Source organism: Priapulus caudatus, unplaced genomic scaffold (genome assembly GCF_000485595.1).
Source record: "Priapulus caudatus unplaced genomic scaffold, Priapulus_caudatus-5.0.1 Scaffold88, whole genome shotgun sequence".
Taxonomy (NCBI): Eukaryota; Metazoa; Priapulida; class Priapulimorpha; order Priapulimorphida; family Priapulidae; genus Priapulus; species Priapulus caudatus.
In genome coordinates, this window is record NW_014577149.1 from 10,659 (window position 1) to 28,345 (window position 17,687).

The 17,687-nt window shown below is 42.9% G+C and overlaps 2 protein-coding genes and 1 long non-coding RNA gene across 5 annotated transcripts in view; 2 read left to right on the plus strand and 1 right to left on the minus strand.

The window, feature by feature from the left end:
• The first annotated feature begins 36 nt into the window (after positions 1-36).
• On the plus strand, positions 37-7,994 carry LOC106804793. Its single transcript, XM_014806139.1, has 10 exons — positions 37-492; positions 840-993; positions 1,136-1,320; positions 3,471-3,631; positions 3,902-4,056; positions 4,692-4,773; positions 5,836-6,001; positions 6,418-6,655; positions 7,121-7,942; positions 7,978-7,994. The coding sequence occupies exons 1-10, from the start codon at positions 463-465 to the stop codon at positions 7,992-7,994; spliced, it is 2,010 nt and encodes a 669-aa protein (XP_014661625.1). The 5' UTR covers positions 37-462.
• Positions 7,995-9,119: 1,125 nt separating this feature from the next.
• LOC106804806 lies at positions 9,120-10,344 on the minus strand. Its single transcript, XR_001393363.1, has 3 exons — positions 10,156-10,344; positions 9,947-10,022; positions 9,120-9,598 (listed from the first exon to the last, which is right to left on the minus strand). It is a non-coding gene; the product is annotated as an uncharacterized LOC106804806 (long non-coding RNA).
• A 5,694-nt stretch (positions 10,345-16,038) lies between these two features.
• Positions 16,039-17,687, plus strand: part of LOC106804805 (protein FAM78B-like) — a 6,532-nt gene continuing 4,883 nt past the window's right edge. For 2 of the 3 annotated variants that reach the window (XM_014806153.1, XM_014806155.1), the window contains exon 1: positions 16,718-17,263. In XM_014806153.1, the coding sequence (XP_014661639.1) occupies positions 17,115-17,263 (149 nt within the window). In that variant the 5' untranslated portion in view covers positions 16,718-17,114. Of the gene's footprint in view, positions 16,092-16,717; positions 17,264-17,687 lie in introns of those variants that run through there. The other variant, XM_014806154.1, reaches the window with a different exon arrangement.

Below are 17,687 nucleotides of genomic sequence, written 5' to 3' on the forward strand. Positions count from 1 at the left end.
CACCTGCTGACAAAGCTAGCGGCTAACCCCATTATATTTGCCAGTTGGTCGAAGCCGATCTATTCTACGTGGCCATCGTAAAACCAGCGTTGCGCGGACGGGTTCGTGTGTGTGTATTCGGGTATGGACAGTAACAAATCACGACTGTGCGTGCGCGCAAGCGACTATCATGCAAGCGCAAAACCAAAGCGCGTGCGGTATATGTTGATGTGATAGAGCGAACGAAAGGTTTACCGCACAAAGGACGTGCAGCGGTGAAGGTGGATGCTCTCAGCAGGTAGGGGCGATGCGGGTTCCTGGCCGGCAATGTAGCCGCATAAGCCATTTTAGTGACGAACATTGTTCTGTGATACTGTGACTGTACGGCTAAGATGGGCTAGGCTTCATGCGTTACACGCTACGTAGCATTCTTTAAAACGAACAAGTAATTTATTTCAAGAGATAATAAAGAGAGCTATCGGAATGTTGACCTGGTGCACTATTCTCCTGTTGGTAAGTATGTACTGCATGTATAATAATTCGTGATATTGATTTCTGCTGAACGTGATCATTAATGGATGGGAAGGTCTAAAGCGGGCGATGGAAAGCCAATTATTTCTTTATTATAAGCCTTTTCTCAGTTGAAGCATGCGATCTTCCATCCATAATATAGCAAACATATATAATTTTCCCGCATCATTAAAATGAAAATTCCAACCTATAGTTTAGTAAGCTCTTATTTGTGAGTTCCCAGCAAGTTACTCACTTTTCCGTGCACGACTTTTGCACGAGAAGCGCCAATCTCTCATCCTCATCTATACAGAGTTGTCTAAAGTGTCTCTAACACTACACATTGACAGCCGGCATTACTCCGAGCAGAAGCTCAGGGAGGGGCATCGAGGCCGTTTGGCAACATGCCAGCCGTGCCTAACATCGCTCCGACACAAGTAACGGGAACGGCCGTATTGAGAGACTTTCGCATCACGGACGAAGATCAAACGAGCGGCGTTCTAGGTAACAGCAGTCAGCCTCGACACACGCGTCCATACGTTAGTCGCATGGCGGCGTCTCGCACGTGTACTAGTCAGCTAATAATACGTAGAAACGGCAGCGATGCACTCTACAATGTCACTTATTGTCATTCTCGCTTTGTAAGATGTCTCGACGCAGTGCGACCTGGCCCGAGAGGCAATGTTCGTGACAATCCGATTTCGCAATCGCTTTGATGGATTCCTGTACCCGAAGGGCTACTACCGGACGTGCAAGATGAAAGCAAACAACGAGGCGGTCATTGTACTAGAGGTCTCTCTGAAAGGCTGCGGCACGGACACATTTGTCGAGGTGCGAATATCCGGGAATAGTCATTTGACTTTGAAGAGATAATGGATCGAGTTGTGTAACAAAAACCGAACATGTTGAAAGCTCGACACTGCGCTGTGTGAGATCACCCCTCTATTGACGAGCCCTGTACGTTGTAGGCGGCAGATTAAATTAAGTCGCGTGAATTTAATTGGGTACATCTCAGTGACTAATGAGACACGCGTTACCACTCCGCGCGGAAAACATAAAACTTCGGGGTTTGTTTCAGGAAAAATACTTATAATAGCCCGTTGAATATGATTCGTGGCTTAGTTGATTACGTCATAAAAATGCACAGTTGAGTTTACCAAGGGTTCCCTATAATTATCTACTGGGGTGGGGTGAGGTGGGTGGGGTGGGGTGGGTAGCGTTTCTGAATTCTCGTGTGCGCACTAAATTACATGCCCGGGCATTCTCTCTTACTCTATGTACCTACTGTTAATCCCGCTTATAAGAAGGAGTATTATGAACCACACGTGCACAAACATTTCTCTTATAGTATGGGTAGTTTGGTCAAGAAAACAACCCAGGCAAACCTGTAGGATACCTCAATAGCATATTATAGATATACATAAAAGAATAGTTGTTGCATTCTACCACCAAATTATAAACATGCATATCTTAGTATAAGTACGCACACCAGAACAAGTTTCACAAGTAACTACTATCAACTTCATGTGTTTTTGATGCCATGTATTACTGATGCATAAGCTATGGCTGCATTACTGGATGGATGGATGGATGGATGGGTTAGTAGACTTTTGGATGGATGCATTACTACAGTTAGGTTGCGCATAGCTTCCACAGATGGAATTTGGTACCGTTTAGATCTACAATTACTGGAGCCGATGCATGAACATCGCTGTATTGTAGCTGTTGATAGTATAGGATATTATACATTAGGGTAGTATTGGTAGTGTAGGGGCGAGCTGTTATTGCATGAATAGTTAGGCCCCAATGAGCGCGCTCACCCTGCTGTTGCTTTATTGACTACGAATTAATGCTTAATTTTCTCGTTTATTATCCGTATTCGAGCACTTTAATATGCGGGCCAAGAAGGAACGGTATTCTATAGAATATTTTAATGAATTTGCCCAAACGGGTCAGAATAACTACATACAATAACGACAGTTCGATTTTATCAGCAAGTTCGACGCACAACGAATTAATTTATATTCTCAAATTTATGATTGGAATGTAGAGTAGAGTGAGTGCATTGATGAACATGCGTTATATAGCTAGATGATGCATGCTAATCAACAGAGGCTACCAATGTGTGACGAAAGTCGGTACATTGTGTTGCTTATCGCTATACTATGTGTCCACCACAATAGGGTTGAAAGCGACGGCGACTGACGACTGACCCGCTTCCACGCCAAGCAGGACCAGAAAATTATTTTCTGCCCCTCTAACTGATCGCGAGGCTACCAAGCGTGTTTGACGGGCATTAACGACCCAAATTGTGCATAGGGTCACGCGCGATTTGCCGCGTAACCATGCGGGGCAACTGCAGCCCATTGGCCTACAAACGCGTATCCTATACACACCCTTGAAACGTGTTCCCGGGAATTAGGTCTAATTCGTGTATAAAGGCATTTAAATGACAGCTGTACGCGACAAGCAAAAGTTGGTCCATGAGCTCAAATGTCATGCTGTGTGTAGGCGCGCGACTAATCAGCGAATTGCTGCCTATTTATTAGGCAATATACGTGTAGTTTAACGCCACTTCAGGGTTATGATGTAGCAAATCTAACGGATCTTAATTCTGATAATTTATTTGAGCTTATTTAGATTATATTAGACATTATACTTATCCCCTTTAGTAAAACCAAGTAAGAAACATGAATGACTTTTCGATTTCAATAATACAAAATAACGGTGCAATTGAGCTGCAATTGAATAATAATCTGACTACAATATAATGTCTAAAGAATAGATAATTATTATTTTGATATAAGTTATTTTAATTATAATTAATTTATACTACAAAAAATGCGAAAATTATGATTACTATTAAATAAATAAAGAATTAAATTTATAAAAATACGAGATGCAGTAGCGAGCCCCACACGTGCTGAATAAAGCTATGAGTAAATTGTAAGCTGCTTGACGTTGTTGTTGGCGGGCAACAGAGGTCGGAGCAGGGCGATGTGGTCTACTACGCCAATACCATCGTCATCATGCACCAGGCAGACGAACAGATTCTTAGCCATGACGACAGCGCCTACCGCACACTGTGCGCCTACAACGGAGCCGGAGAGAGAACTGTCACGTCGGCGCCTTACAACGTCAAGTGAGTTCTAGATCTCAAGCATACGAAAGCGCAGGAGGCTCATTTAAAAAAATCGAAATTTAAAATTTGAACTCTATCACGCTTCTGTATTATCCAATTACAGTACGTGTTACTTTTCACGCATCAGTTACTTAATTAGAATACGGATTTTATTTCCTTATTTATGCTCGAAAACTAATTTAACGGCTATTGAAGTGTGGCGATTTTTCTCGCAAGTTTGTATATAAGCTATATAAGCTCTATACTAATTCGTACGTCGTGTATTGTCAGAGAACCGCGGATCACAAATGGAAGACCTGGCATGATCAGGGCGCCCGCGTGCACATTGAAGGTCGTCCCTGGCGTGGAGCCCAGTGTCGCGCCGGTAGACAGGACATTCCGCCTCGGAGAGATGGCGACACTGGTCGTGATGCTGACTAACAACGGTGCGCTATCGCGTGACGCCAGAGCCTTTCTGTCGCCAATGTAGTTTTAATACCTTTGCTATCATCGTAGTTGCATGGCAACCGTAACTAGGGGGTTAGTGTTTGATAATTCCCCAGATTAGTAGGCATATAAATCTACGTGTTATATTATTAATGGTATTATTAATATTTTATTACCTACGTTAGAGTGTATTGGTTTAATATCGTCACATTGCCGTCACAAGGCAACCAAGCCGACGACTTATCCGTTACATGTTATCTGCGCTACGCTTCGCGCGAATTCACTCGAGGACAGGAAAGGAAACAGGAATGATGATATCTAGTCCGAGATTACACCGTGTTGCAGCCTAATAAATGCCGTCTTTGTTCCCGTCCACACTTCTCGGCGCTTACGCGTTGTTGCGCGCATCGTGTGTTTATTGTAAAAAAGCATTATTGCATGGAAACAGGATCTACTCGCAACCGAAGCAGGAAGAGCTCAGGACGATCACACGCGAAACAGTGTAATTACGCGCTGGCTCTATTATTTCAACTCTACACGCACCTCCCCCACACACGCCGTCGTTGAGCATTAAGAATAGGTTTCCTGTCCATGTTGTAAGAATGAAGAAGACCCACGCATTTGTCCTTTACAGCTAATTTCGACTTGTTTGCGTCGAGATGTTTCGCGCATGACGGCATGAACAGCTTTACAACAACTCTCGTTGACGAAAATGGGTGAGTAGGTAGCCATAGCGGTGTAACCACTAATAAAGCTGCACGCAACACGCCCACTGTTTGTATATGGGCGAGAAATACAACTCTAATTACCTCGGCGTGAATCGAACGCTATACACAGACCAAAAAGCTGGCTGACCTCGAAATGATCCAAACTCGCAGTGCCATCATTGCTAGTTCTGAAACAGGATCCGTCGGTAAGCATCTGTTGTTATGGTGTCTGTCGAATGCGGCACGATCGTCTGTCATTACGGAACGATTACGTAATATAATACGTCATGTAGTCCGCTTTGTTATGCATGCTTTGCTCAGTTAGGTAGATTTGACATTTCGTTGACATTTTTATCGTAGCTCCTATTTGAGCATGTGTTTATGTAGGGAAGCGTTGTAGAGAGTTACAGAGCGTGATAGAATCTGAGATAGAGAGGGAGATGTTAGATGGAGAGAGAGAGAGAGAGAGAGAGAGAAGCGACGCAGGCAAACATACAGTCAACTCACTTCCCCACACGCGTGTTCACATAAACGCACACACGCAGGCACTCGCGTATGGACACACGCACACGCACGCAAGCACGCACGCAGTTAAGCAACATTATCATACGTCATTGCTCATACGTCATGATGTGCTAAAAGGTCATTCGTGTCTGGGCCATCGATACTATGGTGACTCAGCATAATTTCAAATTTTACAAAGTCAACCAAGCGAGAAGTGCACGCACAGATCGGATAAGCAAACATGAGCTTGCAAATACATAGTCTAATCGTGATTCACGTGTCTGCCAGACTGTGACTCGTTTCGCAAGAAGGGACAGTCTGGCTGCGCATCGCAGCGCGGACAGAAATCTGACCATGCAGGCCGTAAATTAATAATATGTAATAAATAAATAAATAAATGAATAAATAAATAAATAAATAAATAAATAAATAAATAAATAAATAAATAAATAAATAAAATAAATAAATAAATAAATAAATAAATAAATAAATAAATAAATGAATAAATAAATAAATAAATAAATAAATAAATATATGCCAGCAACATGACACGGTTATATGCTGTAGGTGTCCAAACAACGAAATCGTTTTTCATGGAGGTCTGAAAAAGAACGAAGTCGCCTTGCCAGGCAAGACAACTATCTACGCCAACTTCCGCGTTTTCAAGTTTCCGGATGTACCGAATGTGTACTTCGAGTGCATATGCGAACTGTGCATCAATAAATGCCAGCGAGTGAGTATGGTTAACCAATCAATCAACATGCGTGAAGCGGCGGCCTGGGCCGTCTCATGGGACGCAGATCTATTCCAGCTACCCCATTATGCAATAGCACATACATGTGGATTCGAAGAGCTTATCACTCGATGCCATTGATCTATTAACTTAGCGATGACCGAAAATACATTAAAAATCACCTAACTACTACTGACCAACTAACTAACTCACTCACGCTTTCTCACACACACACACACACACACACACACACACACACACACACACAACACACACACACACACACACACACACACACACGCACGCACGCACGCACGCACGCACGCACGCACGCACGCACTCACACACACTCATTCACTCGCGCAGATACTCGCTCGCTCTATTCGTTGATGCAGCTTCGATTTTTCTACGTTTAGTCTCCTTGCGGGAAAGGTGTTGACGCAGCTAGAATGGACAGTAGTATGAAGCTGCTGACGCGCCCCTTGCGGGTTGACACGGCGCGAGAAAGCGTGCACGTCGGCAACGCGAAGCGTAAGCGCTCGACAGAGCCGGCCGACGAGCCGCTCAACGCGACGAGCAACGTCACTAGCGTCAACGTCTTCAACAGCATCACCGTCGCCCTCGACGAAAAGAAACCGACGCGCATGCCACGAGGTGCATATATACCCGCAGATAATCGTCATGCGATATGCTGAGCGCAATTTCATTTTTAGGATAAATGAAAATCTATTGTCCTGTTAGCGACAGAGTCGACTTCCGGTATATCTGTCTATATTACCAAGCGGAATGAAGGTGCTTGGACTTATAGGGCTAATATATTTTGATATATCAAATACAGTAAAATTACATGGTAAACGTATCATGAAATTCGCCGATCATGCAAAACTTATTCCTAGATCTGCATAGGGTGCGTTTGATAAATGTATTCCAATTAAAGCTGCCTTTTACGTACATTCTTTCGATTGAAATATAGCATTTCACGTTTTCATATTCGCCGACCAGTCCTTACAGAAATGAATCACCACAAAAAACGTTCTCGTCGACTCGTCTAGTTTTACTGAAAGCCGCCAAGTGTCAACACCTTTGCACGTTTTTACATTCGCCGAATAATCTTTACAGAAATGGATGACCACAAAGAGGTTTTCTTCGATCCGCCTAGTTTCACCGAAACCCGTCAGGTGGCAGCAGCGAGCGTCGCTAGCGCCGGCGTGTGTATATCGAGGATGTCGTTCGCCGCCGGGCTGTCGACAATGGCCGTGCTGCTGCTGCTCGCCATCACACTGGCCGCCGTGCTCTGGTCGAAGCTGTGCAGGTCGCGGCTCGGGTTCGCGACGTCGTTCGATGACTCGCGCGTCGACTCACCGTTCGGCAACCTCTCCGAGAGCATGCTGATCGCCGGCGGCACACTGCGCTCGACCGTCAAGCCGTGCAGCGTCGGCAGCATCCGCTCGCAGCTGTTCGTCGGCGACGGTGAGTATTTCGCAGATTGCGGCGCCGCCCTGCGGCCGGCACCCGCGTCGCTCGTCGCAAGTCGCAAGTCGGCGACGCTCGAGCACCCTAGGAAGGACGGCGCGACGTACATCGCTGCCGAGCAGGGTAGCCTGTACGGTGGTTTGAGCGGCATCGGTTGTACGCTGCCGCGCGCGGGACAGGCGGGGCCCGCGCGTCACAGGCACGCGTCCGACGCTGGCGGCGGCGGCGTCGTGCGCGGCGACGAGCTGTCGCGCTCGCGGGTCGGCAGTCTGCGTTCGCTGCACAGCATCGGCAGCGTGCGCAATCCGGCGCTGCTCGTGCAGCAGGTGCGCCAGCAGTCCGATGCGGCGCCAGCGCAGCGGGGTGAATTTAGCAGGCGACAGATGGCGCTACCGGTCCGCATCGCGACCGACGAGGCGACGGCGACGCGCTGCGAGAAGCGCGACAGCGGCGCGAGCGCCGAGGAGGGCAGCGTGACGGCGTCGCAGCTGCGCGACATACAGGACGAGCTGTACGCTGAGCTGACGGCGCGCGACCTGACGGCGGCAAAGCAGCCCGAGTACTTGTTCGGATTCGACGAAGCAAGATCGCTGGCGTCGGACGATGGCGAGGAGATGCACACGCAGCTAGGAGCAGGCAAGGCGGCGCTCGATCGCATGAGTACCATCGAGAAGTTACTGCTCTCGCAGTACATCAGCGAGCTGCAGAGGTACAAGGGCGGCGGCGGCGGCGGCGGTGGCGCTGCAGTAGGGGATCCGCCCAGCGATAAGGGAAAGATATTGAACACGGATTTCTTCTATCCGCAGAAAACGGATATATGATAAGGAAGAAAAGAGTTTAGAGTTGATTATATATTCGACAAGCATTTTCCATGGGAATGAATATTGTCGATATCGATGTTTACGGAAAGTGTGCTTGTGTGTATGTTTGTACGTGTGTATGTGTTTATGTGTGTGTGTGTGTGTGTGTGTGTGTGTGTGTGTGTGTGTGTGTGTGTGTGTGTGTGTGTGTGTGTGTGCATGTGAGTGTTAATTAAGCTACAATTAGCGATTATCGTCTCAATGGTGGTTTATAAACAAAATATGAAATCTGTCTTGAAATCGGGCGAATCTTAGAAAATGTAGTATCATTATATTGTAAAGGTCCACATGTTTTGAAGTTTCAATTAGCAATACCAAGCAAATTACTATTGATTCAAAATGTTCGTAAAATATTTTGAATTCTATTGCATATTTCTTGAATCTCTATACCAAGCTTAAGAATATAACTAATGCCTCAGAAATATGAAAATGTACATATTTCGAAATGCTGAAATTCTGCTGTCACGAAGGTTCCATATATATATATATATATATATATTTGTAACAATTATAATAATAATAATATATATATAATATATATATTTTTTATATATATATATATATATTATACTATATAATGCTTTACAGAAATCAGCTGATAGTGTAAGTAAATCACCTGTTTCTGCAATAACACCGGATTTTGTTTTGTTTTATACATTTGCGATAAACAGCTTTGGATTGGTTCCGATTCCTTAATATTGTGCAGTGATGGGCCACCAACTAAATTTAACACAGAATAATGCGCCCGATGGTAATACCACAATATTACTAACATAAGACAGTAATAGACTAGGTCTAAATTATCACATTTTATTCGAGTATCCATGATAGCTTCACTGATACAACTACTGCTGTGAACATGAGATATGAACATGCCTCTACGTAACTGTTGTCGCAGGGATAAAGCTTTTTCTTTTTCATGTGCGTGATATTTTTGCGTGTTGTATACTTGTTGAACAATTCCACTTACATTCACGACATTTATCTTCAATTCGTAGCAGTACCGTAGATAGCAAAATTAAAGATGCATGAAACAGCTTTACAATACTTCTATCGTATGCAATTGGCTCACCTCACACCGCACACCGCAGCAATGCTTTATTTTGGGATAGGGACCACAATACTGCAGTAATATTTGGGATTCATCGCTTTTTGGCCCGGAAGCTTTTCTTCTGCTTCGACTCAAGCTTGTTTTGTCCGCGAAACTTGATGTCCGTTCTAGTGAGCATATCTTCGTTGTCCAAACTGTCAAGCTCGTACTCGTCTGTAACAGAGCATTAGAGGAATGGAGAAAAAGATGGAGAAATTATATACGACAACCATGATCATGGCTGCATACAGCAGTCAACAATCGCCCGTTCTATATACTGTAATTTTATCACGCGAATAGAGAACACGACTATAGTGAAGTTAGATGAACTAAAAATTTAATATGTGTTGTTTGTGCTATATCATATCAGCTATCTATGTATAATATCCATTAAGTTAGCAACTTATAATTAAGATAAGAATTAACAACAAATATCTAACGAAGAAAAATTAGCATAAATTAGCACTCATCTAAGTAAGCGGTATTTAATAATTTATTAGACATGGGGATTCAGTGACATACCTGACGAATATCCCTCCTCTTCAAACGTCACGCGAACGCTTCCATTTGGCATCTTGTCCTCTATGAAGTGCTGGAACTAAAACGGCACGCGATATACGAATAATCAATCTTTTATTCTATAGCTTGTACTCGCAAGATTCCTTTACGGTAACCTCCGCGGGGCAATATCAAAACACATATTTATTGCACGTTGCTGTTCTGACACCTACCGCTTCGCCGTTCATGTTTCTAACCAGTTTTTCTTCATCTGGGTTGGCGGCGTAAGCGCCGACGTTGGCGATTAACTTCTCAATGGCGGCCTCGCAGCTCACCAGTTGATCCTGCAGCTGAACTGGTGCATCACCCGCCTGCGTGATTTAACGAGTGAAATGGTAAGCTGCCTTTCACACCGGCGCATCAGAAGGAAATCTTAGTAAAGGCGGTTTACTTGTTTATTTGAGCTTTACTTGAGCTTGCGTCTCGTAACGACGCACTCGTTCTCACTAATTGCTACGAAATCTTTCACTTTATATGCCTCAATAATAAAAAAATATAAAAGTTTATTACCATGATATAAACTTTTATAAAAGTTTTAATATTAATTGAGCATTAGCGCAGGAAGATGCTGATAATTATATTCTCACTAGGTGCTCATGATGATTACATAGTATAGGAAAGTCAACAACACAATTTTATTAATGTCAAATAAATAAGAGTGTAGGGTCAAATAAACAAGAATGTAGGGTCAAATAAACAAGTGCTAAAAGGGTTGACGAACATCTGTATAAGATTACCTCCTCGTGTCGCTTCACATCCTTCAGCTTGCTAGCGATAGAGTCAACTCCTATCCTTGCTGCCGCTAATACGCTACCGACTCTCTCCAGGTCCTCCGTCAGTTGCTGCTTGCGTAGCAGTTGCTCCTTTAGGTGTTCTCGTGTCTCATCGATGAGCTTCATGTCCCTAGGTAACATATTATTCGCCAGGATCTTTCCTGTTAGTGCAATAGTTCCTTGTCCCAGTTGCAGATCACACGAGTGTCAGCTGATTGACAGATGTGTTCCCCGTTGTTGCTTATATAGTGGGAAGTTTTTCGATTTTTGTTTCAGCCGAAGATGCTGGATGTTAGAATACTACAACTTGTGAGTAAGATCGAAGTTATTATGCCTGTGTCACAATCACATTGTTGTTGAAAAAACAATCAGATCCATCGCCCATTGGTCTTTGCAAAATTAAGTCTCCAGAATATGTGAGGATGGCGATGTGGAGACAAGTATTTTCCCACGGTGGAATTGCCGTCGCCATCTTTCCAACAAGATCGAAGTGCAGATCGTGCGTTAGCTCATCTGTCTCGTCCACTTCCGCATCCATCTTACACTTCGTTTTACGCTGTCGACATTGTTTTCTTTTTGCGCTGCCCCAGCTCATCGCATACCTCGCTGTCTTCTGCTCGCCCGTGTACTTCGTGTTGACGAAGAGCGTCATCTTCTGCTCCTTGTTGTCGAGTAGTTTTTGCCGTTCCTCCTCCTTCTCCTTGCGCTGGTTTTGCAGGTGTTCGGCCGTCGCGTCCTGGCTGAGCATGTGCGCCACGATCTCGTCCACGTCCGTCGCGTTGGTCGCCATCTTTATCGCGTCGAAGCCGTCGTTGAGCGTCAGAAGTTTCTCGTGCTGCCGATACAACCACGCGAAAAGCATTAAAACGGCATCAAGCCCTAACGCATCCAAATAACGCAAAAAATCTTAAACTGTTAAGATACACGGTGTCAATATACGCAACAGATGTCTGTTAACTGATCCCTTAAGTTAAAATGATCAAATGCGTACATAACCTTGTGAAAACAATATTGTTTTATTCGGAATCCAGCGGATGCAAAAGAAACCGAAATAAAAAATAATAAATGGCACACCAAATAATTAATAATAAATAATAATAATAATAAATGATATTAATTAATAATAAATAAATAAATAAATTATAATTAATAATAATAAATAATAATTAATTAATAAATTATTATTATAATAAATAATATTAATTAATAATAATTGATTGGCGGCGCAAATAATAAAAGGCACAGATAAAGATGTGTGCAGAAAGCACAGAATACTGTCGTGCAGTTTACAGTTCATGTGCCAAGCTAATTATTTACGGTCAAGAGAGGAAACTGTGCAAAAATATTGTGGCTAAAACATATCTACGGAAACAGTATCTAAAAAAATGGTCACATTTTCACGCCTAGACAAAGCACTGGACAGGTTGTATACAATAAATACGTTAATATGGTTTCATTGTTAGTTCGTATTTATTATTATACCTTTTGGACCTTGTTTGCGAGAGCCCACATGTTCTTCTGGTCGTACCGCATGTCGTCTGTGTGAATCGTCGTCTTTGTTGCCATCTTTTCCGCCTCTGCCGCCATTTCCTTTTGCCTTTCAACGTTTTTGCGCTTCGCATTTAACTGGTGGTCCCGTTTGCGTTTCCATTCCTGCATTTGCTTCTCCATCTTGCCAAGCTCAATCTGCGTGCAATAGTGGTTTCCACGAGTGAATCCGATCGGCATCGCAGAATCTCGTGCATGCGTGTACATGCGCTATCATTGAAGTCAACGACACGAATAACGACATGGCGCAAGCCCTTACCTTACTCTGCTCTCGCGCGTTCAGAGCGGCTACTCTCATGTGAGTTAGTTCCCGCAGCTCCATTTCTTGAGTCGCCAACATTTGCTCGAGCAAACGCAACGACTCTGGATAGGACAGACTCTCCTCATTCAATTTCATTAGGACCTGTATGCAAGGGCATGCGTACAAGGGAGATGCTAGTCAATTTGAGATCACTTGCTCTATTCATCTTATAATTTCAATGCATTTTTGAACAAAAATCTTCATCGATATCGTGAGACGTGTTTGCGTGGGATGCGTTAGTTAAAAGTTCATGGGAGATGATCTACTCTATACGTGATCACTAATGCAAATGTACGTAATCGATGCATTCTATGACAAAATCATTTTCAAAAAAATCGTGACGTGGGTGACTAGCGCGCTATCGTCATCCCTCACCTGTTGGTACATGCGCTGGACGTTATATGCGCTGTCGTGCTTCATCTTGGCCTTATCCAGCGCGTTCTCTAAGCTTCTTACGCGCCGCACCTCATCCTCGTAGCATTGCTGATCGGCGACCAACTGCAGCTGATCCGATCGTATCTGAAACAGTCATAGGGAGCCTATATACTACCTACTACGATGTACTCTAACTGTGTACTATAACTATATACTATTACGCACTAGCTTGAGCAACAGCATACGTAACTGCTACATAGTACCTATCTGTCATCTAGCTAGGTAGAGAACGGTGCGTTACGGAAATACTATACTCGTGAGATTATTCCAGAGAAAATATAAATATTTCGGATCCAGTATGTCGTGTAGAGAATTTTCTGTCTCTGAGCTATTTAAAAATATGTCTCTGGGCTATATTAAATACTTTAATTTTTAACCAATTTTTTATTTTTAAAAATGCATTTGAAAACCTATAATAGCAGTTGACAAGCATTTAGGTCGAATAGAAACATATATACACCACTACAGTGTATATTACTGCTGTGCACAACGCATATTTCGGCATCAAGCATACTGGGTATAATCTTCTTCAAAACAATATTAATCAACCTAAGAAGAAAAGAGAAAGATATACGGATTACATGTTTACCTTCAAATCTTTTAATCGCTGCTCCTTGCACGCCCCCTGGTATCGAAGGACGTTCAATGTCTTTACGATTTCGCACACTTTCTGATCCATCGATTGAACAGCCTGTGTTGCCGTGTGGCGAAGCAGAGACAATTTCTCCTCCCGCCGATTTTGAAACGCGTTGGCGATAACATTCTTGTCACCCTTGAGAAAAATAACACCATTTTCACAAAGCTATCAAGTTGTTCTGACAAAACTCGTGGAGGTATAGCCAAGCACCGCGAATCGAGATTTGCTGGGCGGCTTTAAAGAACGGAAAGCGGAGGTAAATTCACATGTTTGACATCCGATTTTACACACTTTGGTGCAAAAGTGTTCCTAATATTATCTTTGAATTTTCAGTTTTTCAGAGTATGGTGGGGGAATATAACAGTCTATTGCAGCCCGTAGAAGGTACACTCAACACGTGCCAGAAGCAGGAGTCTATCTTTAAAAATATATACGCCACTGCTTCCTTCATTTGTATAGGATGAACCTTGACGGTGTACACTAATGAAAACGCCTACCTATCGAGTAAATACATGAATTCAATCGTTTTAAATTTACATGTTGTGTTCACATAAGCGTTATTTGATAGCTGGCTTGCCCAAAGAATTAAGGCTTCGGCAAATACCAAAAACTTCGCCTGTCCGAGATCAGCTACTGAAGTTAACATAACTACATCATCATTACACGGTTTTCACTTTTCGGGTATGCTGAAAATTCTTCAAAATTGTTGTTGATCTATTCAAAATTGTATTAACGCCGGCAAATTGGTGGGACAGGACGAGCTCTGATAAGGTCAGTTCAGCAACAGCAGCAGCACAGCTAAATTATAAAACGGATGTGCTAAAGCTGTTACTTAACCACACGAATCACACTGGTCGTTGGGTAAATCTGCTGCAGGGCCAAGTGGTAGGCGGATGAGAACTACAAACAGGGGGAAAGTAGCTTTTCAACCCGTTCAAAAAGTGCGTCATCCTTTTCAACATTATTACCTAAATGCTGAACGGGATGTCTACTACTACTACTACTACTACTACTACTACTACTACTACTACTACTACTACTACTACTACTACTACTACTACTACTACTACTATTACTTTTTCAATCATCGCGGCTGTTGTTCAGCTACTTACGCTGATGCTTTTTGCTAGGGTTATACGTCTTTCCTTATTTAATCCTCGCAGGCCAGTTATAAATTGATCGTTTGCTCGTTTAGAACTCTGTGAAAAGTCGTAATACGCCTTGCTATCTCTTCCTACATGAAAGGAGACGTAGAATGGTTATAGCGCAAATTACACATTAAAGTAATCTAATAGAGTTAAACGTGTAAGGTTCCCATTTACCTATGAAATACGCACAGAAATAACAACGACAACAACAGCAACAACATCATCATCATGACTTCAGCGTACTTACCAAGTATTAGAACTTGAAACGGCATAAACTAATTAATATAGTAAATTCACATTGCAGATAATTTAACGATCGGTAGTTATACTATAGCTATGTGTTGTCTACACGAACTGTCGTTAAACATGTTTGTTTAGCAATCTTAATTACTAAAAGATGAATACCTTTCAGAGCGAGTTTAGCCCGTATTTCCTCAATCTGGTCAACCGTCGACCAACCTGCTGCTATAAGCTTCATCTTAGGCATGTCGCGCGAAGAACGGAGTCACTGTCGACTGAGAAATGATGATAATAATAATATTATTATTATATTAATAATAATAATAATCATAATGATGATGATGAAGGTGACGATAATGATGAATGATGATGATTACGATCATAACAATTTCACACTGAGCACGCGCTTTATATAAAAGAACGCGATTCTATGAAACACAATACGTAACAATCAGGCGAGTAGACCAGCAGTACATTACTCGTTCTATATTAAAATAATCTATATTACGATGGTATAATAGTTAATATTATATGATAATTAATAAGATATGATAATTGATGTGTGATAAGAGTAGGTTTTCTGAACATAACTCGTTCCATATAAAAATAATCAATATTTGAATTGTATAATAATTATTATTAATCGATACTTGGCATGACAAGTGTGCCTCTCACCTATACTACAGTCGGCGACGTCAATCAGTGCAAGCGGAGAGCTTTACTTATAAAACACAATTAATATTGTCTTGGATTTGTTGCAGAATGCATGAAACGCAAACGGGACCAAAGAAAGGCAAAAGGAAATGTGGGGCAATGGAGGCTTCGTAAAAGACGTGGCGGCGGTCACTCCCGCGCTGGAGGACTATATGACACTAGCTGATCTATTGCCGAATGGAACGCGCGTCATGCCTTCTCTCAGATATGCTTAGCAACAACATTGTTCTGCATGTGCTAACGTGGAACAATGCAGTTCGTGTTAATTCACAGTGCACGGTCATCAGACCTCGTTTGGAAGACCATCATTAAGGTATTTCTACGATACTAATTACGCAAAATTAATAAAATAATAACTTGCACCTATATATTGCAAATTCTGTAAATTATGGGTTTGGTCATGGGCGTCTCTGATTCACAGCATTCTATAGATTCGATAGACTGATAAGTCCGATAATTATGAGCTTCATACAAACCAAACCCATATCTCTTTTTAAGATAATTCTTATGCATTTAACGTCAAGATTGAAGAAATTATCAAATTTTAATATATTTTGTTTAGCACAATGCGATTACATTCAAAGCTCGCGTAAATATAAAAATATATTAAACGACATTGTATCTGTGCATGTGTGCATGTACATACTGTATGATGCGTTTAAACGAAAAATAAACCCTTTAAAAACTTCCTTAACTTCATTCGCCCAGTGCAATAACAACAACATATAGGCATAGTACTAGGAAATGCTCAGATCGGGGCGTCTCAACTGCTAGACTAACTTTATCGAAGTTTCGGTATACAGTAGCATACGCTAGCCGGTGTCGGATAACACATGTGAAGCATATGAGTGCATGCACGTTCAGCGTCCACGTGTATGTTAGAATAGCCGAAATTCCGATGTTAGGGGGCATATGTGATCATGTAGCGTGCGTGTTCGTAGCGTCTTAGACATGCAGCTGTCGGGTGACGAGAGGGATGTAGAGAGTTGGGTCTCAACTGGCGAGGCTCTTGCTGCCCCAGCATCTTCCATTCGTTTAACCTGTTTTTCATAGTGCCAAAATCACAGTATGAATGTAGGCATGACTGAACAGGCTCTCATCTAAATGTCTCGTATGCATGCGCCCTGTGTCGTGCTCTACATTTAGTATACGATCAGCTGGAAATAGCTTGAAACGAAACACCGTTCTTGCATTCGCTGTGTACTCCTTTTCTCAGGGAATACACCCACAACTATCAGTCCATTTCGCTAAGGCTAAGCTGGAAGCAGCGGTGCATAGGCATGCGATCATAATGAGTGGCCAAAGACGGAAAGATTGACGCAGTTTCGGCTCCATAATGGGCCTCGGGCTCGGAAAGAACAAAATGCGGCTGCCGTCGGAGTACAACATCAAAGTCTCCAGCGTGAGGGCGAAAATCGACCGACGGCCGACCATCATCGACGAATCTTCAAATGTTGTCCTCAAGTACAAGACGCCCCACTTTAGGTAAGTTAATTGCCAGCAAAGTATTTTCCTGTTGCAGTACGTATAGTCGTGCACATTTTAATATGAATTGACGTCGGAGAGTTGCAAAGTATGATAAAATAGGTGTAAAAGAGAGGGAGGGGGAGAGAGGGGGATGGAGATGTAGGATAGGCAAACATATTATATTAAACGACCCCCTAGACACACGCACGCATGCGCACACACGCACACACATACAGACATCACACACACACACACACACACACACACACACACACACACACACACACACACACACACACACACACACACACACACACACACACACACACACACACACACACACACACACACACACACACACACACACACACACACACACACACACACACACACACACACACACACTACTACTACTACACTACCTACCGTACCCCACCACCAC

Excerpts from the sequence above, each read along its gene's own strand:
- LOC106804793 (XM_014806139.1), top strand. The coding sequence starts at position 463 with ATGTTGACCTGGTGCACTATTCTCCTGTTG. Across the intron at positions 493-839 it reads GGTGCACTATTCTCCTGTTG|CCGGCATTACTCCGAGCAGA; the intron begins GTAAGTATGTAC and ends ACACATTGACAG. Across the intron at positions 4,057-4,691 it reads CGTGATGCTGACTAACAACG|CTAATTTCGACTTGTTTGCG; the intron begins GTGCGCTATCGC and ends TGTCCTTTACAG.